Source organism: Dermacentor albipictus, chromosome 8 (genome assembly GCF_038994185.2).
Source record: "Dermacentor albipictus isolate Rhodes 1998 colony chromosome 8, USDA_Dalb.pri_finalv2, whole genome shotgun sequence".
Taxonomy (NCBI): Eukaryota; Metazoa; Arthropoda; class Arachnida; order Ixodida; family Ixodidae; genus Dermacentor; species Dermacentor albipictus.
In genome coordinates, this window is record NC_091828.1 from 59444250 (window position 1) to 59470489 (window position 26240).

A 26240-nucleotide genomic window follows, 5' to 3' on the forward strand; every position below is an offset into this window, starting at 1 on the left:
ATCGCAATGAAAAAAGTGGGTCTACGTAAAAAAAACGCAAGCATGATGTCTCTGACAAGCCAGAAAGGGTTTCCTATCAATTCCGATGCTGTGCGAGTACATGGCATGTGAACAACAATAACTTATGAATGCCTTTTGTGTCATCATTATTTCTCAGCAATGCAATCGATCTGATCACACGGGAGCAGCCCGTTGGTTTGGCAGCTGTAGGCCTGCCAAGCCATTGGGCAAAATATGCATGTGCTTCAAGAATGTGCAGTTTCAACTGGCTAATGCTGAGTTTTTGAGTTTTATCACCACAATGGCATAGTTCTGCAAGCGAACAAATATTTGATTCGATGCAAGCAATACTGTCTTGAATCTTTCTGTCTTGGTTTCATCACAGCAGCAGAATACTCACTAAAATAAAGCATTGGCAACAAAATTTTAATTTACTTTGTTACATCCGAGTTTGCTTTATCAAGGTTCAACTGTGCTCCTTTTCAATGTCCCTTTAAAGCACGCAGCGCAACTTCCCTCTGATTACAAAGAATGAAGAAGCTTTCATGTGACCTCTCGTTCATTGGGACATAGGGGACTCTGTCCCGTACCTGAGCAGGGCATATCCCAGGGTGCCCGTGGCCAGCACGAAGCTGAAGAAGGTGAGAGCCAGGAAAACCGTCTGGGCGTGCACAGCCCGCCAGGGCCGCACCGACGGCTGTGTGCACATGACGCTCACCCGCTTGACGTAGAAGGTCAGCACCAGCTTGGCGCAGCCCACCAGGGGCAGCAGCGGGCAGTAGAACATGCCAGCCCTGCACACCAATGACCACCGGTGATGTGGAACGACGACGACGATCAGGACAACAATGATGACAACAAGGAAGAAGGAGACAACAAAAACAGCATTGGCAGGCTGGGTTTTATTTGCCATGGTGGCAATGGGAAGAAGAGGGACGCTGTAGCTGGTGGCTGTGGATCAATTTTGGCCACCTAGGGCTTCCTTATAATGCGAGTCCAGAGATTAGCACATTGAAGCTGATTGAGTGAGTGAGTCAGTGAGAAAACTTTATTTTGAATTGGAACGATTCGCATCCGGCGAGTTAGTGGTTAACTCAAATAAGCTTTCCCACGTGAACTATGAAGAATATGAGCAGTGCCTGATACAGTGTTGATGAACTTCTCGTAGTGTCAATGTGTTAAGCAAAAAATTTCAACTACTCAAAGCATTCTTGGGGTACACAACTGTCTAGGCCCACCAAGACCCCCGTCGTCATCAGCACACTTATGTCGACTGCAGGATGGCAGTGCTTCCCAACCATTTTCCAATTACCAGTGTCTTGCATTAACTGGCCAAACACTATGCCATCAAATTTTCTAGCCTTCTCACGCCACTTAACTTTCTGACATCTTTGGCAGGGTTTTCCTTTTTTCTAAAATCCATTCTGCCACTCTACACACCACTGGCTATCTGTCCTGTGCATTACCTGACCAGCCCAACTCCATTTCTGCCTCTTAATCTCAGCTGGAACATTATCTACCCACATTTGCTCTCTGATTCGTACCGCTGCCTTCTTGTTTCACAATGCTGTGCCTATCATTTTCTGTTGTGTAACTAATTTACTAATATAATCGATGTGCCTAAGCCACAGTTCCGCCACAGTGGGAGGCTTCCAGATTAATTTTAACCACCTGGGCTTCAACGCGCACCAAATTATAAGTACACTAGCATTCCTGCATTCAGCCTCCATAGGAACTTGGCCGCCGCAAGTGAGACTTTAACCCCTGAACTTGTGATCAGCATTAGAATGCCATAGCCACTCATTGACCATGGTGGGCCAGCACCAGTTTCGGAACATTGCGCCGCGAAAATGTGTCACAAAGTGTACAACAGGCTGGAAATGCAATGCAGAGGTGCAGCCTTCCATGCAGAGAGAGCAAGGAAGGCTTCTTGGGTAAATGGTGCGACTGAGAGCTGTGCAGTTTTTCCATAGATTGAGTTTGGAAGGTTGGTGTATGGACTCCTGGGCTGCGATTTTGTAGCGATGCCTTTTCCCTGCGCTAATGCCTTTCGTCACTTTTCGCGTTCGTGAGTGGCTGCGTTTGACACTCCACCCGGCGCAGAGCGTTTCTTGACCACTCATGAATGCAAAAAGCACCGAAAGGCATTAGCATCGGAAAAGGCATCGGTAGAAAATCGCGGCCATGATATGTTGTCTAAAACAGACAGTTCTACTGATCACCCTGTGCTTACTGTTCGTGAAGTCAGCATGCGAGTAGTAGTGCTGCTACCGACACCTTGTAACTCTGTTTTTAAACAATCTGTGCCCGTATTCGTAACGCCATGACTGACTGTGTTCAACTTGGCTGTTGGTGCAAATGTATTGGCAGAAACGTAGCTTTTGTAGTGCAATCTTCTTATCGTTGCCCGCTGATGCAAGAATGCGTGGAGTTTGCTTTAGCTTATTACATAGTCTCAAGGCAGTGCTAGCATCACTGTTTTTCTTGGTACATACCAGATCTAATGCCACCACTGACGTCACAAGGAGCATCTCTCTGATATGCCCAGCAGTACAGTTTCAGCTTCTGAAGTACTTATAGCTTAGTTAAAATTATCTATGCACTGCTAAGCAAGCTAAATTACTTTATGCGGCATTGTTAAACAAACTAAACTATCACAGGTGTGACGAGAGACACAATGAAATCTAAAACGACGACTTTCACGATAAGCGCCAACATAATGTAAGGGTTCCTTTCACTTGATTTTCCATTATCTACTGTACGTGGCTGCCTAATTCCAGTGATAAGATAGGTGGAGTGTCGCTCGGGCCACTGACGAACCGTGAAAAGGAACAGCACTGGAATAGACTCATTACACTATCTCAGACGAAGCAAAATGTTGCGGAAGTTGCCCTTCAGACGAACTTGACAAGGCGAAATATTCCAGCAAATGCTAATGTAATAAGTAGGCCAAAAATTCAAGGCCATTCTGCTCTACGAAGGTGGATAACCAGTGGAGCTGTAAACATCGTGGTAATAGAACTTGTGGTGAAGACTTTATTGCATCGCTTATTGTGGCTTAGTATTGATGGTCACAATGACTTTTGCAGTTGCAACGATATACAGTTTGTTGGGAGTTCCCGTTACATACATTCTCCCAGTGCCAACGTTCAATTGAGAACACAAAAAATGGCCCAATAGAGTTACGCTAATTTTTTACCGGTTCATATGTTCCCGGAAAACATGATTCTTTTTGGCACCAAAGTTCAGTACGTCATCACACTGCGATTGTATGATATGTTTTCTGGCCACTAGACCTCGTGTAAACAAGAAAATGCACGAGGCGAGCGTGACCGAGAACAGTATATAGCTGCCCACCACAGTAGCTTCACTGCATTACTCGCCTGCCCGTACGTGAAAACGCTGGCGTGCACTCAGTTTCTCATTTCGGTGCCAGCAAATATTCTCCGGGGTCGTTGCACACAGCATTCACCGCCATCACCGCCAATCATACTGCGATAAGCATCTATGCCTATCTGTTTCACAGTATATGGTGCCGTCGGAAGCGTAGCGCACACTTTAATAGGCGATAACCGAAACGCGCCGCTGCTCCTCGTTGCAGACAGCAATCGTATACGTTTTTGGCTGCTAGATCCCTTGTGAACAAGAAAAGGCGCGAAGCGCATGCGATTGAGAACAGTTTATAGCTGCACGTCTCACGCGAAAATTACTGTGTGCACAGTTTCTTATTCCGGTACCAGCAAATCTCCGCCCAAGGTGTTGTACACCGTATTCACAGCTATCGTCGGCAAACCTATTGCCATAAGCATCTTTGCCTATCTGTTTTACAGCGCATGGTGTGTACTGCCATAGGTAGCGCACTGCATGCTTTTGGTAAGTGATAATCCAAATGTGCTACCGTTCTCTGCTGCAGGCGGTGTGATGTGGGAATCACATTTCGCTTCAGTGGCAACTGCGTTGCCCACCAATTCAATTTCACTTTGTTTTCCCATCACCCTCTTAAAACATCATGCAATAGGAAAACAACTTAATGCGCCTCAGGCCGCCGGAGAACCACCAGCTTGATGTGCGTCGGAGTCTCATGCCGCAACGATTTGCGCAACGCTTCGTATTACATAGATGTCGACAATAGTTGAGTCTGTCACATTTTTTCAGTTAGTTTAGATCGTGCGTTTTTTTGGTTAATATTGTATTTTCTCGTGTTTTTTCCAAACCGTATGAATGAGGTTCTACTGTATACCAATCGACGTACTCGCAACTGCAAACACATTCTCTGACAATGTTAAATCGATGCACGTACACCGCTGAGTGTTCGGTTGGGTCAAATTGGAGTGGCATCGCTAGCGATATGTCTGCATCACAAAACACGTAAACTGCTCCCTTTTCAGTCCGACACATCCACATTGAAATCATCGACAACAACCACAGCGGTAGTGTCATAGCAACTAACCCACGCAAAGTGAGTAGCCATGAACCTTACGGGGCTATGAGCCACTGCATTTTTTGCTTGCTTATGGAGCTATGAGTTATTGATGATGAAAAGTTTTCAACATGCTGTTCTGTATGTTGTATGTGTCATTATAAAGAATGTAAGCACTGTTCGCTTCACTTTTTTGAATGCTTGTAGCCTTTGCCTTAGGGGGCTATGAGCCATTTCATTTTTTGCTTGCTTACAGGGGTATGAGTCATTGATGATGACAGTTTCTGTGCGCAAACGTGAAAATTCTATGGTACCCTAGCAATATACAGCTCCACTGTAATAAATGTAAGAGAAGTGAACCAGGAGTGGCACAAGAACTTGGAGACTCACCAGACGAGTGTCTGGGTGTAGATGAGATCCAGTGTGTTGTGCGCGATGTCCAGCTCCGGTGGCCCCACACGTGGTGTTATGTGCTTGTAGATGAAGGAGCGCAGAGCCTCACCCACGCCTGTGGTAAGGAGCAGGACGAATGCTGTATCGACGACCAGGAGCCGGTACAGCTCCTGGCCCAGCTGGCTCTCCCAGCATCGTTCCCGGTGCTAAGGGAACGAACCGGATACAGCAGGGTTAATGTTGATAAAAACTGAGCAGTCTTCAAAGGCTACACATTGCAGACAGTGAACAACTGCCAGCGCTGCTTTAAATAAGCACTATGGAACAATGCTGAATGAATAGGAGATTGAGGAAATTACAGCTAAACCTCGATATAATGAAGTCGGCAAAATTGGCAATTTGCTTTGTTATACCGAAATTTAGTTCTATTGAAATTCGACCTTTTATGCAAATAAGTGCAGTTGCTAATCGAGTTTCTTTATAAGGAAAGGAGCCGCAAAATTTTCCAAATTATCGGGCAATTGAAAAACGTTAATTTCAATGGGAAAACAATTCATTTTGATAAATTTAGGAATCAGCAACGAATGATACGGTTTCATGCTGTATACATCGACGATGCCTTCTTGGCGGTATGAATTAAGTGAAGCCAACAGCGATTTCGCGTGCACTCTGCCTCCGCGGCTGGTAGCGCCTGCACACATTGGGGAGCATATGCTTCGTTTGCTTCTCACTCCAACGGATCACCGAAACTTGAGATTACGCAACCTCCAATACCAAATGTGCGGTAAGACAGCTTACATTGTGCTACGCTGTCTTGGCATGCCCGCTCTTCGCACACGCAGCAGATTACCTCTACAGCAGAGTGCAAGACTACGTATGCACTTAGCCGTGCTTACAGCCACATGCAGCCACGGCTGAGACATGCGCCAGAAATCGAGGAGCGTGCCACCTTCCTTCCACTCCGCCTCCTCGTGTGCACTTGGTCGCGTTGCCGCAAGCTCGCTCCCCTCCCTCTTCCCTTTGCTCACGTGGCAAGCCGGCACTCGTGAAGCCAGCATTTTTCTTGTCTAACCCTCGCACACTTTCACTCGCACCTAAAGCACACAGTGCGAGGGGCGCAGTAGGATTTTATTGCACTTGGACTTTATGCAGAACATGATGCGGCTCTACTTCGGCTGTTGCCCTTGTTGCGCAGCCTGAGTTTGCAAGCAGCCGCTTCTAATTCAATCATCTGACCATCTGTGTCACCAGAGTTTCCATTTATTGTCTCGGCATTCCTTCACCGCGGCAGTGAAATTTTGTTATATTGAAATCGCATACAAACACACTTAGTAATATTGAGGTTCTAAATACATGGTGTTCTATGGGCAAGAGGTTATGAAAGGTTACATACTTCATGATATCGTGAATTTTGTTATACTGAAGTTCATTATATCGAGGTTTAACTGTATTTGTAAATTAAAACATGTTATCCAGATGACAGACCCAATGCTTGTTTGTTGGGTCTTCTGGTCTATACCAGAAATAAAAAGAAAACTTCACTTTCCAAGTTATGGTGCTGAAGACTTGTAGATGTCTGTAATTTTGTGCTATTTTTCTCAATATGAAGCCTATTTTTGTTTATCTTATTTGGTTCCAACCCAATACAAGCATCCCATACTTTATTTTCCAACATTCGCAAAATATCAGTTTCTCAGATTTCACTTTACAGGGCATCAACGGCTTCTGCATCTTTCAAGGAATCCAATAAGACCAAACTCATTGTGCTGTCTACACCAGAACAATAGTTGCGAGACCTTGAAGATAGCTTTTAGAAGAACATTCCTCTAAGTGTCACCTTCAGCGACTTGCAGCTGTTGGAGTTCTTCAATAAAAGAGAACAAAAATGATGAGAGATGCCCTAAACCTAATTTTTTTTAAATAAGGAGCCTTCTAAAATATAAGAATAAATAAAATGTGTATACTCTCTCGTTAGCTGCTATAACACTTACCCTGGCCAAATCTCAACACTGGCACACCAAAAAATGCCTCAACATAGACACGTTATCCAGAATTTTGCGACAGAAGGCCACTAGTCCTGCGAGGCATCTTTACTCTTCGCAAACTTGAAAGCAGACACATATAAAGGTTGATGAGCACTGTGATGGGAGCACATGACAACTGTCACAGTAAAACAGTGTGGCGACTGCAAAAATGATATGGTCCCTGTCCTCCGTTTTTCACTGTGCTCATGTAACCCTCCTTCGAAAATCAGATCAATACAGGCACAGTTGCTGCGTTGAAAGGCCCATTTCCCGATTTATACCAGAACTCTGAGCTCAGTGATGTGAACCTAAGCAGATAGGTTCTGCCGAGTCATCATGTGCAGGAAGCGCAATGTGAAGCTCACCTGCTTTGAGGCCAGCCAGAAGTACATGAGCACGCCCAGGAGCACCATTTTGGCCAGGGTCACCCTGAGAGGGAAGCCAGCCGTTAAGACATTTGAATGTTAGAATGAATGAATGTTAAAATGGGCCCCTTCAAAAAATAGAAAATTTTTTGGAGCAGTATGAAGCAACAAATTCTAGTTGGTGCAGATTGACACAGCATTCCCACCATGGCAGTCTTTCTTTTCTATTATAGCTATTGTGTGTAAGTTAGCTAGGACAGTTTATCGATTAATTATTTCATTAAATGTTTCTGAATAAAATTGCTAATTGTGCGGTTTAGTGCCTCAAAACTGAACAGCGGTTTATGAGGGACACTAAGTAGAGAGCTCTGGATCAACGTTTCAACCTCTAATGTGCCCGTAAATCTATGTACACAAATGTTAGCTATACATTTGATTCAATTAAGTGGGCTATATTTTTTAGTTGATCATCGCATTGCATCAGCCCTACTTATGTGTGCATCAACTCTTGACTGCACCTGGACAGGTTGAGGTAGAGCCTGGTCTGGACCTGCTCGATGAACTCCAGCCGGGACAGGGCCAGGAACAGCGTGGGCAGCACAAAGCACAGCGCACCCACCGTCAGGGACACCGTCATCTCGCCCAGCACGGGAATGTCAGTCTGCGTGCATGGCCATCGTGCCCTACTGTACAGTCGAACCTCGATGTAACGAAGTTGTACTTGTAGCGAAGAACTTTGTTAAACTGCAAATTTCATTAATTTGAGGATTCAAGTTTCAGCAGTAAAAATCATTTCACACATTCCCAGAACATTCTTGGTTGGTAGTATCTTATCAGTAATCACTTACGAAGAAATCCCAAGGTAGTTGGGCCATAGTAGCATGCTTGCAAGCACCAGCTCAAGCGGTGCAGACCGCGCCGAGAGCAATGAATTGACGTGGCTCATGGCATCCGAGATTGACATGTGGTGTCGCCCGACGCCTTACATTTTGGATGCCATGGCTGAGTGCGCTTAGTGCCTGCAGCCGTGATCACATGGTGCTCTCAAATTGAAAACAAAAGCGCAAAAAAAAATACGCATATTTGTGCCGAGAAAAAATTTAAAAAAAATTAGTTTCACCAGAAAGGCAGAGCGTTAATGCCAATGGCAAAGAGACAACTACACAAACTAAGGTTCGTGGTTTTATCGGTGTCTCGCATGCTTAAGCAAAGATCACTCAACAACCTAGAACGCTCGATGTCACAGCACGAGCGAACGCTTCACATTGTGCCTCGGAAACATGAGATTACGTGACCGCTGACACTAGACATGCGAGAACAAAATGCATGTGAAGGCAGCAACCATACTGGTTCGACCTTTGCACTTACCGGAGATTACCTGCAAGATGCAGCATGTGGCCCGCGGATGGACAGCCAAGTGCGGCTATAGAAAAAGTAGATGAGCAGAGACGTGCGCACCAGGGGAAGGGAGCGGATAGGCGCTCATCCCTTCCCCCCTCCAGCATGTGACTGATCATGTTGCCGCATGCTCGCCCCATCCCCACCCACCCTTGCACTGAAGAAATCGTCAGCTCTTGTGTTTCTCTGAGCGCTCCGAGCTGCTGTGCGCCCCGCAGCCTCCACAAGTCGTTACGTGACAAATGGTGCAGCGCTGTTTCCTTCAGACTGCGTCCCGCCGTGTGCACTTCGATGCCGTTTTTGCTGCTCGAACTTTTCAAGCGAAAGTTTGCAAACAACTTTGTCCTTGGCCAACACTTTTTTGCTACATTTACCGACAGTTTTTTTTGCTACATTTACAAGCTCCAAGTACATGCTTGAAATTATGGCCAAAAACTTTGTTAAACTAAAACCGTGTCATGAAATTATGTGATATATTGGCAGGCACCAGACAGTCTGTCTCGGGCGGCACGTTGCAAATGGAGCGAAGTGTGGTGAGACTGCCTTGCTAATCTGGAGATCGTGAGAGCCAGCACCTGGGTAACGTGTGGGTGCGATTCATAGCAGCTGCTGCAAACGGACTTTCCAGACTATGCGCGCTACTCTGGCACCACCTCGTAGCCATTGCTGCAGCACTACGCTTTTCTTCTCAAGCTTTCACCATACCCTCCTCCTGAGCTTTCCTCCACTGCTGCGCTCCGCATTCACTCTTTCATCTTTTGCTTGTTCGCTCGGTTACGCCGATGCCCGCCGCAGGAACGGGTGCCAACGAGTTGCGCTTTAGAATTTTGATTTGGTGTGTAGTGTGTGCAATAGGCTGTGGCTTTGGTTGGCCATGTCCAATTGCTGGTGTGCTACACAATTACGTTGAGCAAGGCATTTCCTGGTGAAAACGACTCCAACTTTGTTGTGTTCTATGCTTGCAAATCTCGTTAATTCGAACTTCCAGTTTATTCTAACTGGCGCCGTGGTCCCGTAAAAATTCATCTGTATTCCAATGAGCGAAAACGCCTAGTAATTGGAACGCGCAAGCATTTGCAATGGTTAATTCAAACATACTGTGCTCCGACAATGCTCTCAGAAACACACCAAATCATGCGGTGGCGCCTCTGACCAGCATTGCTCTGACCCCACCATAAAGGAAAGGCTCACGAGGAATCCCTCAACGCCGTGTACAAAACGAAGAAGAATAAAAACAATGTGGCAGAAATTTCACCCTCTCTCAAATGGCAAGGTCGCCGTTTCTGCATTGCGCCATGATGCTCCAGTCACACTAGTGGCAAGACTCACACCACGGGTGGGATCGGCCCTGGGCTGATTTTTCGTGGCTCGCTTGCCGTGGCAAGCGAGCCACGAGTGGAGGAGACCAATAAGAGTGGCCCTTACAGTGACGTATGCACGGCAAAATGGTATCATGTGGACCCACCCGAATGCTCTATTTGTACTCGCATCTGGTTCAGCCGGACCGCTTGTTTCTCACCTATCGTGTGCTCACATCAGCTCTTGCTTGGGCTTGTTTTGGTTGGTTTGGTTGGTCTCGTTCACACTTTTGTTTTTTTTACAATGACACATCTAAGCCGAGACGTCCCTATGGAAAGACTGTTGGAGACAGTGCGCCATATCCGATTCTGTGTGACAAGACAGATCCTGAACACAAGAACGCGAAGGCGACACCCAGTACCTCATTCTCCTTGTATTTCGAATGCAGCAACCCCGCAACAGAAAGGAGCACACCAACATGATTATGATCAGCAGCAACAACTTCATCATCTTGATAAGACATGACTTGCGCTAAGAATGCACGACGAAGAAGGTAAACACAGCGCCGACCTGTCAACAGATGAAGGGAAGAAAAAAACAACAAATGCAAGCACGCAGAGGGAAGCAGCAGCGGAGGCCCAGTCATGGCCTTGGCAACTGCGCTGCTTTGGTGGCAGCAGGTGGCAGAGGTAATTAGCGCCATCCAGCAAGTTGGCGGGAAAGCAAATCCGCTTCCCTCCCACCATTTCTCGCAGCTACGCTCCCCTCATCCTCCCTCTGAACTCCCTCGTAACTCCCTCATCTTCGACGGTCTCCGCGTCGGCATCGCCAGCTCCGTCGGCCTGGCGCCAGCTTAGCCCACGCCTTGAAGTTTCGTTTTCTGCCATTATTGGGAAGCGAGCGTTGGCTGGCATGGGCAGTTTTGTTGTCCTCGCTCGCTGTGTGCTTCCGTGCCGTGATATTTCATGACTCGCACCGTTCGTGCATTCTGCTATGGTGGATGAATACCTCAAAAACAAGTATATTTTAATTGGAATGTCTTCTAATTTGAAAAAAATTTCGGAACCCTTCGAGTTAGAATTATCGAAATCTGCATAATTTTTTGGCTTCATTCTGCACTTCGGCAAGCTATTGAATTGTGGCTGTACGGGCAACATACCTGGTAAACCTTTAACATAAGTTAATCAAACACAATTAAACAAAATGCACATATGCTGTAATTGCACAAATAGTAATGGATGTTCAGCATAACTTGAACCAAACACTAAAACAAAGGAGTATGTCGTACCGAGTACACAAGGTATGTGAGGAAACGGCTTCGAATCACTACAGACATCAACAGTTGCATCTGTCTAGATGCTTAACTGTGTCTTCACAAACCCCTCTGTCATCTAACTAGCACACTTAAAACACACCTCGAAAGGTCCTTTATGGCCATTGCTCAGCAGCTTCAGGTGCTGAGTCAACAGCCAATATTTCTGTGCATGATTCCAGCATGCAAGTATGTATGATTCCGGTATGCAAGTAATGGATCAGCTCGATCCAGCCGGAGCTGCGTGAATCAAGGCTGTGCAGGTCTTCAGCCATGTCACCCTCTCAATGTGGCTTCCTCAGTTCACAATATACACTTGCTATGCAGCTATGTATGATTGGCGTCACTCAGAAGGAGACTAACGAGCAGCCATGCAATTTTTTAAAAGCTAGCCAAAATCTGCTGTTGTGGAAGCACTGCCCAACATTAACCCAAACTATGTGATCCGAGCATGTAGCCGCCATCCAAGTTTAATTTAATGTGCGATTGAGGCCAAAGACTGTTTTATTCAACAGCCTTGAAAAAGAGCAGTAAAAGAAGCAATGTAAAAAAATGTTAGAGTAATTTTGATTCTTGACTTATTATCATTGCTATTCTGGAAGCGATCATTATGTACCCAAATGCCTCATGTACCCGGTATTTGACCAATGGCATACCGTCTTCAGCTGATTTGAGTTACTCAGAATACTGTTTGTAGCGTGTGTGGTTAGCTAATCGGATAGGTTTGATTATGCAAGTTTGTAAATATTAATCTTGGAGAATAAATTGGAGGCTCTTGTTGGGGCTAGTTGAAATAGCATTATTCGAACACAACACTGCAAAGGTTAATGAGGCAACAACAAAAACACAAGTATAAATGAGAAAGTGCTTTCTCATGCCTTTGTGTTCTTGTTGGGGTCCCATTAACCTTTGCAGCGTAGTATCCTAATAGCAACATACATCATATTTCGAAATGTTATAGAGCACATTGAGAAGCAAGCAGTGAAATTGTTTTTCCATACGGCTACCTTTTATGTGTATCTTTCCTGGGCTCTAAAAACGTCAGCAGAATATGAAAACGAAATTGTGTCACTACTTGCTTGCACACATAATTGTGTGCAAGCAAGTAGTGGTTGTGTGATTGATGCTGCCATCAATCATGTTCCTAAAGAACAAAGGCCATGTACTCGTCATAACAGCTTGATGATATAGTTTTGATTCACTCTCAATGCTGGCCTAGCACTTATCACTTAGGATCGTAGCAGGTTTCTACTCTCACAATGCAGACATTGACAAGGCTCCCCAGATAACGCTGAATGCCAGGATCTGGAGCCGACTGCTTTTTGTGTGACAGGCGTGTGGACATTGCTCCTTGGAAACGTGACTGACAGCGGCTGTAATCCAGTTGTGCAAGTGCTTGGTGATGTCGTATTCTTTTTCTGCGTTTCGCTAACTTTCTTCAGAACCTTTCTCAGAACCCTCTCCTCCTCAATGTGCTGCACAGGAGATAACCTCACGGAGACAACTTTATTGAGTGCTTCTAAACAGTCTACAACATTTTTAAATACCATTAATGTCCTAAAACAAATACTTAGGAGCTTGCATAATAGAACTTTACTAATTAGCTAACCAAACTCAATGCAAGAAGTATTCCGAGTAACTTAAAAAGGGCCACGTACGATATGCCGTCGGTCCCATTTGCAAACGAAGCACCACTCTATCTTATATATTTGTTTAAAATTATATAAAACACCCAGTGCACATGCATGCACACATGGATGAACGGATGGATGCACAGACTGTGGAGCTATTACAATGGCTACACTCCACAGTGCTGCTGTGAATGGATTGGGCAAGTCCCTGTTGACAGCCACCAACACATCAGACGACGGCCCTCCTGCCATACCTCGAGAGATTTCTTGGACAGCAGGTGATACACGAGCGTGCCGGAGCCCGCCATGATGGCCAGGATGACCAGGTTGACAGCAACGCGGGCCAGGAACTTGCCTATCCTGACACCCCACGTGGGCGGCGCCTCCACAGCCCGCCGCTCCATTGACAGCAGCTCCTGCATGTGCAAGGTCGAAAACATTGGCGCGATGCAGACGTCGGGGAAGCAGAGCAGCTGGCGCACTCAAATACTCTGCGAGTCTGTAGGAGAACAGTCTCCGACTGAAGACTTGCGAATTAGCCGTGGCTGCATTATATGGGTTATGGGTAACCTATTGGAGTTATGCGTTAGGAATGGTTGCAGTGCGTTGCATTAATTATACTACTACTACTACTACTACTACTACTACTACTACTACTAATAATAATAATAATAACAAAGGCAGTGAAGCAGTGAATATCTGTAAAGCAAAGGTTCGATTGAGTGGCAAATGAAATTACATACGGCTAGCTTTGATGTGTACAATTGTGCAAAAGCTTTTAGTTGACATGTAGTTTTTATGTTATTTACATAAGTTTCACAAAAGTCTTGTTCACAAATTATTAGTACAATGGACAGCAATGTATTACATATCTATTTCTTTCACTCTGGACCCTCCAGTAAATTCTGTTTACAAAACTGCGATGCCTGTTTCTATTGCACAGTTACAAAGTAGTCAGCTTGGCTGCACAACGTTTTCAAAGTTTTCTGACATGTTACAGTTCCTGCTAAAAAAAAAAATCCTAAGCACTATTCTGCTCCCAAGAGTACCTACAATTTATAATTTTCTTTTAATTCCAACAAATCTAATCCACATCAGCAGGTCATAATAATCATTACCATCATCAGCCTATTTTCGTCTCCACTGCAGGAAGAAGACCTCACCCAGCGATCTCCAATTACCCCTGTCTTGAGTCAGCTGATCTTATCCCATGCCAGCAAAGTTCTTAATTTTAACGCGACAGCGTTAAGGAGCTCGTGTCGCAGAAACGCCGGTTTCGTCGGCGTCAGTGTCGGCGGCGTTGACCGTGAGCAATAAATCCCAGAAGGCACTTCATAAATAAAAAACGTCTTGCAAGATGGGCTGGGTGGGAATCGAAATAGGGTCTCCGGAGTGTGAGACGGAGACGCTTCCACTGAGCCACGAGTTTGTTCCTTCAAAACGGGACAAAATTGCCTCTAGTGAATGCGGTGTTGCCTTAGAAACGTGCAGTAGAAAGTTATACTGCGGTGTATATCAGTAATTATAACCATGTAACTTACAGAAGTCGCACTTTCACGAGTAGCGAAGTACATTTCCGCTAAATTTCTTCTGCGCTCTGTGCACACGCAGAGCCATCTTGCGGCAAAAAACAGAAAACCCCCTCCTCGCAATGTACGGCGCTGGCGCGCCGTACATTGCGACACGTGGCGCGCCACTCGCCCCATGATCGCTTCCACCTTCATGGCGCGTCGGGGCCCGGCTATCTGTGCCCATCGCGACGTTTGGCTGGCGTAGCGCGTTTGAGTAGGCGGTGCGAACGGGGTGCGATAACGCTATCGCGTTTCACTCTTGAAGGCGAAGCTTAAGCGTCCTCCAATTTTTTGTCCCACCACCTAGTTTTCTGTCACCCTCTACTGCGCTTCTCTTTCCCTTGGCACCCATTCTATACCTCTAATAGACTAACGGTTATCTATCCTATGCATTACAAGGCCCTTTCAATTCAATTTACTTTCCTTTTAACCCATCCACTTTCGCAGCCGGCATTGAGCCAGTCAAGCCAGACGGTCAAGGTGCAAGTGGCCGGTGCTGCGCCGGCCACCTTTAGACTGGATGTTCTGACAAGCTGTTTCACAGATGGCAGCAAATTGCAGGCTGTTTTCCAGTTGTTTTAGGTTTTTGCAAACTAGGAATCCACGCTTTCATCAAGAGCTGATATCAAGAGGATTGAAAGCTTCCCAAGCTTCCCGTATGCCAGACTCTGCTCTGTTTCAGCTGTTGCAGCCAGAGCACCGAGCTCAAAGAAAGATTACAGTCTTTCGGGTGGGCTTATCTTTTTCAGCACATACCACCAAACACTGTCTAGCAGAACCCTTTGAGGCTGTACTTAGCTTTTAAGGGCCAATTCAAAAAGTCCATTGAGTGCAAGAAATGCAAAGTTACACTTCGCATTTGTGCACATTTTAAACTTTTCTATATTTATATTTTCTTTACTGCGCCTGATGTGAAAGCCTTCTGTGAATAAAACAATACAGGCATTTTATTAAAGCAGTGTATGTTGCAGAATTTATAGCGATTTTCTCGCAGTGTGGAACACAGTGAACGAAGCATGAAAATGCAACGCAGAACACCAGGTGCAGCGGAGCACTGAACGGGTGGAAGCGAAGAGGTTAATGCCAACCAGAAAATTAGCTACTCCTGTTGGGGTCTCTATCACACGGTGCTCCACTGGGAGTCAACCAAACCACCGTACAGGTCAAAGGATCCGAGCGCTCTGGAAGTCGATCAGCCCTGCAGCGTGTATTTCGTGTGCACAAAGTGGATGCTCATTTTGTCTCCACTAGGAGTGAGCCAAGCATGCCACAAGGAGAAGGCCCCGAGTACAAGGAAGGCGTTTATTGAATTTCAAGGGTGACCCGGAAGTACTATTAGAAAATGCTGCATCATGCTGCTATATGGTAGGGTGGCTCCAGCTGTGCTACCAGGGCAATATTCCTTCAGCTTGATAGCCTCCAAGGGCGACCTGGCCCAGTATAACCACGCACACTCTTTGACATAGCCTCCAGAACAAGAGCAGCGAAAAAGTGTGCACTCAGCTCGGTTGTTGAGAACCTTTGGCAAGGCCAGCGAGCAAAAGGGGTGACGGGGAGAATCGGAATTCAGAATGCACCGTTTCACTGTTCGACAGCCTCTCCCCACACCACTGCTCCCGTGGTCGGCTTGAGCCGCCAGAAGAGAGGGGATGCGAGTTCCTGCCCAAACAGGCCCATCGGGTGAGCCCCTGGTCCACTTGGGGGCGGACAGCAGCAAGTGTTTTATGGTGCCGTCACTGTACAGCACCCTCGTAGGAGAGAGCAAGGAAGAGTGGCGGCTCGCATGTGTGAAGTTCAGAAGAAATTATAATGCAATGCCACCCCTATGCTTAAAATGGACTGCGCTCCATGGCATTGCAGCAAAACAGATGAAGGCAATCCCTACATCGTTCACTAATCCATAGCGCTACAGTTTCTTTGCACGCCATCTGCAAACCTCACCTTGATGAGATGTTCCCCATTGATCCTTACCAGTCTAACAGCTTGAATACTTATTCCAAGTATGCAGTGAACAGCATTAGGGAGATCGCGTCTCTTCGCCCGACACCCTTGTTTATAAATATTTTACTGCTTTTCTTATGAAGAGCAAAGGTAGCTGTGGAATGTTTATAGATATTTCACAAGATATTCATGTATTGGCTTTGAAATCTTGAATGCATGGTTAAAAAACGCGATTTGCATGCCCAACTTGCTGCGAGGCCTCACCTTGAGTTCGTTGTAGATGCTGCGTGACTTGAGCATGGCCGCCTCACGGGATGCGATGCTGAAGTCCCATGCTGAGAACACTTTGGCACAGTACACGTCCTTTACGCCTATCGACGTCTCGATGTAATTTTGCTTGTATGACCGGGTCAGGCTGCATGGTGCGAAGTGCAACAGAAACATCAGCACAAACAGTGCCTCGACTAGAGGCGATGTTGCCAAAGTTTTGGCATGCTAGCGGCCAACTAATTCAACAAATGCATACGTTGAAGTCACTTTGCTCAGCATCCACTCATTATAAAAAAAGACAAAGTAAAAGGCCAATAGTCAGACTAAAGAAAAAGGCTGCTGCTTCTGTAACTCGATGGAGGCCCCTGCCCTGACAGTGAAGCGCTGTGAACAGTGCTACATTACATTACGTCTGTTGATGATGACATGACCTATACACAGAATAATGCAGTGAACCTGGTAGGAAAAAATGTGTGCATACATGCAGAAATACAGCAAACCCTCGTTAACCTAACTCTGATATCTTGAAATATCGGTCAAGTCAAAATTTTTTCCTGGCTCAGTGTCAACTCCATGTATTTTACACCTCTTATCTTGAAATTCTTTTGTTCCGTATTTCGGACACCTCGAAATATTGACTGCAAAAATGTTGGGAAAAAGTCACCACTCAAACGTTTCCATACTTTGCTGAGCAGCTGCGATATTGCCAAAAATTGAGAGGACCAGTTGTTTGTAGCAAATTCTGCTTGATTCAATGTCATTCTTATCATGCACCATTCATGGCCCATGGCCGGCTGCGATCTCATTTATAATGCGGGCACATAGACGCTCTGACCCAGTGGCGTAGCTAGGTCGTCTGGCACTTGGGGCCCATAGGCCTCCTGCCCTCCCCCCCGGTTGCATTTAGGAAGGCGAGGATATTAAAAATTTTTGGGGAGGGGGGGGGACCAGCACAGCCACCTTGGATACCACGCATGAAACACACATGAAACCGCACATGAAACATTCTGCTAAGATGAGTAGTTTAGCGACCACTTAGCAAATTTAATTTTTTTTAGCCCGCACATTCGTGCAATTATTTCATAGGATGTTGATAAAGCTGCAGCCGGCAATTCTGCAGCACTACACATCTGGTATACAAGGTACGTGAGCTTGGGCTGCTGCGGAGCATTCTTTACAATTTATGCCCAGTCAAGCCGGCAGAAAGAGGGGGTCTTCAGACATATGTGACACCTCCCCCCTTCCCCCCAACTGGCACCTGGGGCCCATGGGCTCCCGATGCCCCCTCCTCCCTCCCATTACTACGCCTCTGCTCTGACCCCTGATGAAGCGTGATAAGCGCGAGAATGTACATGTGGCCTTTGTAACATGCACGTTCAAGTCTGCGTGGAGCGCCGTCAGTTTGCTTATTCGCTGTGCTTTGCATTTCTAAGTTTGTGGATCCGTGCACTACATTAGCAGAGACAAGAAATTTCTGATGCCGTTTCTTAACAAGGAATTTCCGATGCCTTCACTGATGCCATTTCTTATTGCGCTTCATCAGTGGTCATAGCAACACTCTGGCCACATTATCAATAAGATAAGCCAGCTGAGCCTTGTGGGCCTTGAACCCTTTCAGCCTGTCAAATGGATCTGTGCAGCCCACAGACTCCCTGCGGTAATCCCATTACACCACCATAATCCTCTGCCCTTTCTGACCGAGTTTCCTACCATTGGAACCATTCTGTTACTCCTATGGATTACTGGTTGTCTACTTTATGCAATGCAGGACTAGCCAAATGCCACTAATGCTTGCACACAACCAGACTACCAGCTACACCTGTTTGCTCCCTAACTCACATTGCAGTCTTCCTGTCTCTGAACATTCAGCCTATCATTTTTTTGTTCTATCGCTCATTGCACGGTCCTAAACTTCTTCTCAAGCTTCTTTAGCATGTTGTGAAAGTGTTTGACAGAAAAGGTCAGTACATATACTTGCAGAATTCTCTCCGATGATTCTGATTATACGCTTTCCATGTCAAGTTTGACAATAAGCTGCCATTTGTGACTTGACAGGTGACTGCACCAGGAGGTGAGCGCGCATAGGTGAGCGTGATCAAGCGCGCTCTGGGGCCCTTCCCTGCTGCTTTTACATTGGATGGAAAAGAAGGCTAGGCTGCTTGCTCTGGTATTGTCTCAGCTTCCCGTGCGTCTTTCCTAGTCATTTTTACAGCACGGGACATTATAGCAACCACAGATGCATTGAACCTTCACCTTCGGCTCGGGTTTGTCTGATAAGCGGTGCATGGGTGTGGGAGATATTGTTTGAAATAACTGTGACGTGGCTTTTAGAGTTCAAATTCACCGGAGATTTTCTTACTAAAATATGTAGACGACTTTCTTGGGGACCAACAGAGCAGTTGAATTATCCGTCTATAAGAATTAAGAGATTTCGAACTATCGAGATTCCACTGTACTGCTTGTGTTTTTCTTCAATGTAACATAGTGCACATGCTTATAATTTTTATTTGTTGACCCATGTTTAATGTCAAAACATGGCGTGAATTGCAGTTACCAACTAAGTCTAAACTTTTATGTTACTCAAGCAAGTAGGAATTCAGTGAGAAATTTACTGGCTAAACACAAACATCAAAGGATTAAGCTTATGGAAAACATCAAAATTTTATTTGACACAAACAGGAAGTTCTTAAAGATAAGGATTCATTTCTTATTGGTAGTGACATGGAGGCTCTTATAAATGATTCTGTTGCCCAGGCATAAAATATATGTGCAACAGGAACACAAAACATGACAAGCAACACTACTCATAATTCAAAGACCCAAGCTGCATGTAAACGTTCATGTAAATCGCGATGAAGGTCAGCTATTGTTACACTCATTTATGAGACTGCAACGGCACGTACACAGATGGAAGATTCCTTCATAATGTATTAGCTTTTAATCTACCAATTTTTTCAAACCCTTTCAAGTCCATGTGCTGTTTTTATGTTATCTTTCCTCTAATCATTATCATAATTTATTAGGTCATGCAAGTAATGGCAGCATTTATTTTTAATGTTTTTTTTCAGAAACCTAATTAAAAAAGGTGGAGGGCCACAGAAACAGCAGAGAGAGGAAAAACTTACAGGCAACCATCCGTGGCTGAAGCAGGAGAGAAGAAGACAAGAAAGGACAATCACACAAACAAGACAGTCACAGAAACACCACTGAGCCATTCCACATGCATTCGTCAGCAAATGGTAACACATCACAAGCACTTAAGAAAGCGACCATCGCTTTGCAATCCCCTTGGCTGCAACTCCTGCGGCTCTCTTCTTATCTCAATAAGACATGTTGCTGGCCAAGCCGGTGCACGTTTTTGAACAGAATAGACCCTCTGCGTAATTGCAAAACTAGCTTTCCTGCGAGACCGTTTACCCCAGTAATGGCGGCTCTAGCCATTTCTGAGAACACCGTGTACGAGCACAGTTTGCTTGTATTGTGACAAGGAAAATGTAGATGTGTCTCTCGTGATGAAACCATGTGCAAGAGACAAGACCCAGCACATGCAGCTAGCATTTTCATCTTCACTTCAACGATGACCGGTGCCAGCATTGCTATGGCAAATGTGCAGTGCAGAGGAGCGCACGTGCAAATTATGAAAAAAATGTCCACTGTCGTGCAGCAGCAACAAGAACTTGGATGACAGAAACGATGCAAATATGCTGATGGAATTGCATCTGTCCTCCCGTGTTGTTATTGCTGCACCACAATTCTGGACAAATGTTTTTATCTCCTTGCTGCATCACGTCGGGTGAACACAAAATGATGTCCTACTCCAATGATAGCTCACTACGAATGTGCAAACCGAAAGCCAAATGTATCACGACAACACTGGACTGCAGCCTCGCGAGATGAGTCAAATTTGCTGAATTTCATAGTACAGTGTCACTGAGGAACTAATTCTTCGCATTTTGATAGCTGGCATTATTGAACCTATAGAGCCATAAATGCTCTCTTTTTGTGACTGCACCACTCTGTTTTCAAAACAATTTCACACCACTAATGGTGGTGCCAAATGGAAACTAGCCCACAATATTTTGTGATTGTGCCAGATTGCAAAAGCATGCATTTTTGCTTGCTAGAATAGAGTGTTTTGCAATTAGCCTGTAGTCATCCTGCCAGGCATCTCAAATGTTTGACTTTGAAGTTTGTCACCTTGAATAACACTTGTTCACCTCAAAGTACAGTACACGCCTCATATGTTTTCCTGCTTAATGTTTTTTTTTATCCAGTTGTGTCATACTGCCCATTTGAATCATTACATAACTCTGGCTTGCTCTAAATCTGCTTTTAGAACAAGCAGGAGTGGGCAGATTTATTTAGCACATGACTTGCAAGAAAAATAGTAAGGTGGACAGAGGTTGCATAATAAGAAAAAGCAGTCATGCACTTCACAAATGCAGAATGTCACAAAGTTCCCTGCTTAAAGAGACACTAAAGAGTGCTCCTTAATTAATCAGTTTAGGCGGGTAAGCAGTCTTCCAAAACATTGTTTGCTTTTACTTGGAGAGAAGAAGAGTTTGTTACTCATACCTACCAACCTGTCAACTTTGAAATTTGTAAAATCCTGGTGCGGTGACACATAGGGGGAACAGGTAGCATAGCAGCCCTTCTTCAAAAGCTTGATTGGAGCATGTAGCTTTCGAGGGGTACGTATGCATGTTATTGATAATGATTTACCTTTAAACACAGTGCACAGGCAACAGACAACATGGAATGGTAGGTACTAACAATGAATAAATTGTCTTTAGACCCAAGCAACCTTTTCGGTGAATTTGCTCTTGCCAACTTTGCCCACTTCCCAAACTTGCACACCTACGAACCTGTAAACTTTAGATTTGACGAAAATCTCACAGACCTGACAACAGGGTGGGGCATCACCTGTTTACGTTTGCTGTGGGCCCACCCCCTTCTCTTTAAATACATAAACACTTTATTCAGGATAATTATTACATTCACAAAGAGCATAATAGCAGGGACTGACTATACTGTTACTACATCAATGACTTTATATCAGGGACTCTGCTGATCCCGATTTAACCTGTTTCAAGAACTTCCGCGAATAAACCTGCTCGAAGAAGGTATGCTCGTCTGGTATATGCTGTCTGCGCTGCTACAAAAGGACGGCATCAGGTATCATCACAATAAAGCCCCTTAATCACAATTTCCCTTTTGCGTGCCTTTTGTGCAATCTTCTGCAGCCCCATTTATTTCAACAGCTCTAAAGCATTCTTGCAAACTCAACTTAGTTTTCATAAAACTTGATGCAGCGTTTGTAAAATAATTGAACGAGGCCAAATTCGGAAAGCTTACGAAATATTTGAGACTCGGCCGGTATGGTTACTACAAAAAGGTAGCAATTTCGGCTTGTTGGTAATCTGTTACTAGCAGCGGACATAACATATTGCCTGATGAGGAAAAAGAAGAAAAGGAGACAACAAGTAGTGCCAAATGTTTCCTTTCACTTAATTTGTTATCGCCTTCAATGTGGTACGTCTGCTGCTCATTGGTTACCTGCTCTTCAATTTTGTGTGCAAATAGCTGTGCTGGTACATCAGTGTGATGTCCCAAATTTCAAACTATTTCAGCAAGCTTGGGCAGTTCCTGTGCAGGAAAAGTCCTAAAAATCTACGGGAAAAAGTCTTTACATACCTTAGAATACAGTTAAATCATTGCTTACCGATAAAAAAGTAAGTAGAGCCTAACAACCACTCTAAAATCTGTGATGTCGTGAGGAGGCAGTGAGGGAAGTACACTGTGGCATTGCCACGCATTTTCTTGCTTTTGTGTCTTTTCTGGATTAGCAAGCCTCGTCTCATATTAAGACAGGTTTTCCGGCAATTTAGAAGCGCAACTTAGCAATCTGGCTCCACCTTGGATGTACCTTCCATGGTCCCACACCAGTCTCCCTTTGTAGCATTCCACTTCAATCGAGTGTGTGCCGAATTTTCTAACCCCACAACTGCTCAAGCTTGATTGCACAGACTCTGGACATTGCTAGACAGAAATTGAATAAAGGAAAGACTTATGCATGCCTTATCCATGCTGTGTGCCTGCCATGAATTCGCCATTCCAACTCATCGAAGTCAGCGCTGTGTTTCTGGTCAAACTTATCTCCTAGGTACTGCCTCTTTCACTTCAAGCTCGTTCTCTTTCACTTCACGAACCAATTTTAACACCTCAACACACAAAACAAAAGACTAATTTAAACAGAAGTAAACAAAAAGGGAGTCGAACACACAAAACAAAATACTAATTTAAACAGAAGTAAACAAAGAGGGAGTTGATTAGAACTGTAGTTAAGCAGGGGTTTAGGCAATGAGTACAGGAATGACACAGACAACAGGAATCAAGGAAGAAACAGATTCAGCACTGTGGTTGCTTGTGTCTGTGCCCCTACGGCGTTGATACCACACGTATTAGTAATGCGTTTTCTGCTTAAACTTGACCCCCGTGCCTAAGTAAGCCTAAACTGTCCCGCTGATGTGGTTGTCATTCCAAAGTGACTTTCACTCAACACATCCATTTTAGAGTGCCCTCAACACACACACGCAAACGACAAGGGCCCATCAAAATGGAACTGAACGAAAACAGTGTCAACAACCTGTAGGCTAAGGTGACTAGGCAGGCGAACAGGCACACGGCCACCGTGAAGAAGTACGCCAGCGGCAAGTTGTACAACAGGGGGTTGCGTGGTGGCCACCGCACCGTCTCGTTGCTGTAGTGGCCGTAGTACATCACCGTATCTGCAAACCGGCCCTGCACGTTTTTGTGAGACAGGGTGTGATCAACACCGGTCTGCCAAGTTTGTTTCTTTTTTTAAATGTCAAGCACCCGCTAAGTGACTACTTGTCGGCTAATTTACCTGACCTGTTAAGACACAAGCCAGCTCCATGCCGTGAGGCTGAATCCAACAATACATATCTTGAGAGGCATACCACTCAAGGATCAAAATTACAGTGTTCTGTAGCTTGTTTTCATTTACTCATAGAAAATACAGGGTGATAAATAAAGAAGAATGGAAAAAGGGAAAAGTCAAAAGTAAAGAATTTGGAGGATGCCTAAGCTTCGCCTTTAACACCAGGAATGCCACAGCATTGAAAGATCCCCGATTGCCTGTCACACTTCCCGACAACTGCAGCTTATGTAACTGTAATGTTTACCGAGAATTACTCATGGTGAATGCTATACACAAAGGCGAGCTTTAAGGTTCTTTCTCTTTTCTCCTCCTTTGTCTCCGTGTCGCTGCTGCAGAGGTGCCTGGATGTCTCCATGTCGCTGCCTTCTGGATGGCGGTGTTGCAAGGAACCGAGCGGGCTGCGCTGATCTATGAATGGTAGAAACACTGGAAAAGGAGTTTGCGTTCGAGTTTCCATGTAACAGAATTATGTTTTCTTGTATGTTAAAATTGCAATCCAATGCTGTAACGTCTGTAGGTTGTGTGTAAGTCGCACTTTACGATTTTTCTGATGCATTTTACTTAGAGAAATTCAATTACCGTAAAAACCGGAATATAGGTCGAACTTTTTTTCAAAAAACCATCGCGAAAAGTCGACCCTCGACTTATGGACCGGACATTGGCGGAAAAAATACGGAAGTCTTGCAACAATGGGCGAATGAAGTAAACAGCTGCCATCGCCATCAGCAGCAGCGCGGCGTGGTGACATTGTGGCACCGGCACTTTGCGTTTCCACTATCGCAATGTTATATTAATTAAAGGGTGCATTTTTATTTTGTTTCAAAATGAGCGGAAGCCGACGTCAATTCACCGTCGCCTTCAAGAAAAAGGCGATTGAGTACGCGGAAGCCCACGGCAACCTGGCGGCACAGCGCGAACTTGGAGTATCCGAAAAGAGCATTCGGTAGTGGCGGAGGCAAAAGCAACGTATCAAAACTTGCAGCAACCAAAAGAAAACGTCATTTCGTGGCCGGATCGCAGTGGACTGCAGAACTGTAAGGCAAGGTTGCGGAGTCCGTCCGTGAGCTGCGTGTAAGATCGCTGCCTGTTGTCGAATGCATTCGTTTGAAAGCGGTAGAGATCGCACGCGCCTATGGACTGGGCAGCGAGAAGCACTCGTCATCTGACTCCGTTCAAACGTGTTGCTCTGATTCGGAGTAGCACTTGCGGACTTCGTGCCCTTCTGTGTACTGTACACCCCACGAATTTTTAACAGTATCACGCGACCGTCGACCCGCGTGTTTGTCAGCACCTTATCACGGCACGGAGCGGCGAAATAGCGAATGCGCGTATCTCGTTTGTTTCGCCGTTAATACGGTGTTGACAAGCACGCGGGTCGATGGTCGCGCGATACCGCTAAAAACTTGGCCAGGTGCACATGCGAGCAGCATTTAAATAAATACTGTCACCATTGTGCAACCCGCTGAGTCGCATTTGCTTCTAGGTAAGGGTGTCATGTCTTTCGGTACTTTTGCCACTGAAAAAGATTTTTTTCATTTTTAGAATTCGTTAGTTGGGGGATTGACCTATATTCCGGTCCGACCTATAGTCCGGTTTTTACGGTAGTTGAATAACGCCTATGCGCTACACTGTGTGGTTTGGTATGCGTAGTTCGGAATGATGTTTTGCTCACAAGACGCCCGGCACCAGACGCCGGATGACAACACCGGATTTTCGGCAACACAGGGCCCTTTACCACCTTAATATATTGAAAACAAAAGGCAGTAAGTAGCACACTGAGGTTTTCAGAAATTGTCGGAAAGATGGGACACTCTTTAGAACAACAACAACAACAACAACAACAACAACAACAACAACAACAACAACAACAACAACAACAACAACAACAAGAAAAACAACAACAAAAACAAAAATATTGTGAGGCTGTTAAAAGAATATAAAAGAAAAGCCTCGCCTGTGCCACCAGAGTATAACAGGAAACTATAATAAAAAATTTTGTCACATGCACAGCTACAACTGTTACCAACAGGTAGCACGCAGCACTGCATGTCACTTGTACAAACTGCAGATGCAATGGAACCTTTCCAGAAACATGCGCACACAATTAGCGGCAGCCACAGGGCAATACGGGAGACTCGCCTGTTTGACTTGCCTGCAGCATGCAAGCCTCATGCGGCCCGGTGCTTCCTTCTCCCACAATGCCTTGCCCCTAGCCCCCAGCTATCACCAGCGGAGGGAGCAGTGCAAGGCATTGTGGGAGGAGGGAGCACTGCGACCCACGTGCCTCCTCGCACGCTTTAGGCAAGGCAAACAGGTGAGTCTCCGGCGGCAGTGGTGGCTGGCATTCAACTTCCCATACTCCTCTGCGGCCACCGCTGACTGTGTGCACGAATTTCCGGAAAGCTCCATCAAAGTGTCACCTGTTGGTGGCAAATGTAACTATTATAACAATAAAATTTCTCATCCCTGAAAAAAAAAAAATCACGCACCTTTTTGTACATTTTTATGAAACCGTTGTGAGGGGCATTCATAAAGTTCATATTATTGCCTTGATAGAACAGATTAAAGTGCTGAAACTCGGATAGGAGTTTGGTCTCAGCCCACACTCAGTTAACCTGCTGCACTATTTGTTCAACGGTCATGCATTCGCTGGTC

General features: G+C 45.3%; 1 protein-coding gene across 1 annotated transcript in view; it reads right to left on the reverse strand.

Annotated features, from left to right (window-relative positions):
- Positions 1–26240, reverse strand: part of LOC135915172 (transmembrane channel-like protein 5) — a 64547-nt gene that overhangs the window by 12485 nt on the left and 25822 nt on the right. Inside the window, exons 8-14 of the mRNA XM_065448214.2 lie at positions 23271–23425; positions 16619–16769; positions 13097–13258; positions 7721–7863; positions 7203–7266; positions 4811–5019; positions 591–794 (exon numbers count right to left, since the gene is read on the reverse strand). Coding sequence (XP_065304286.1) covers positions 591–794; positions 4811–5019; positions 7203–7266; positions 7721–7863; positions 13097–13258; positions 16619–16769; positions 23271–23425 — 1088 coding nt within the window. The remainder of the gene's footprint in view (positions 1–590; positions 795–4810; positions 5020–7202; positions 7267–7720; positions 7864–13096; positions 13259–16618; positions 16770–23270; positions 23426–26240) is intronic.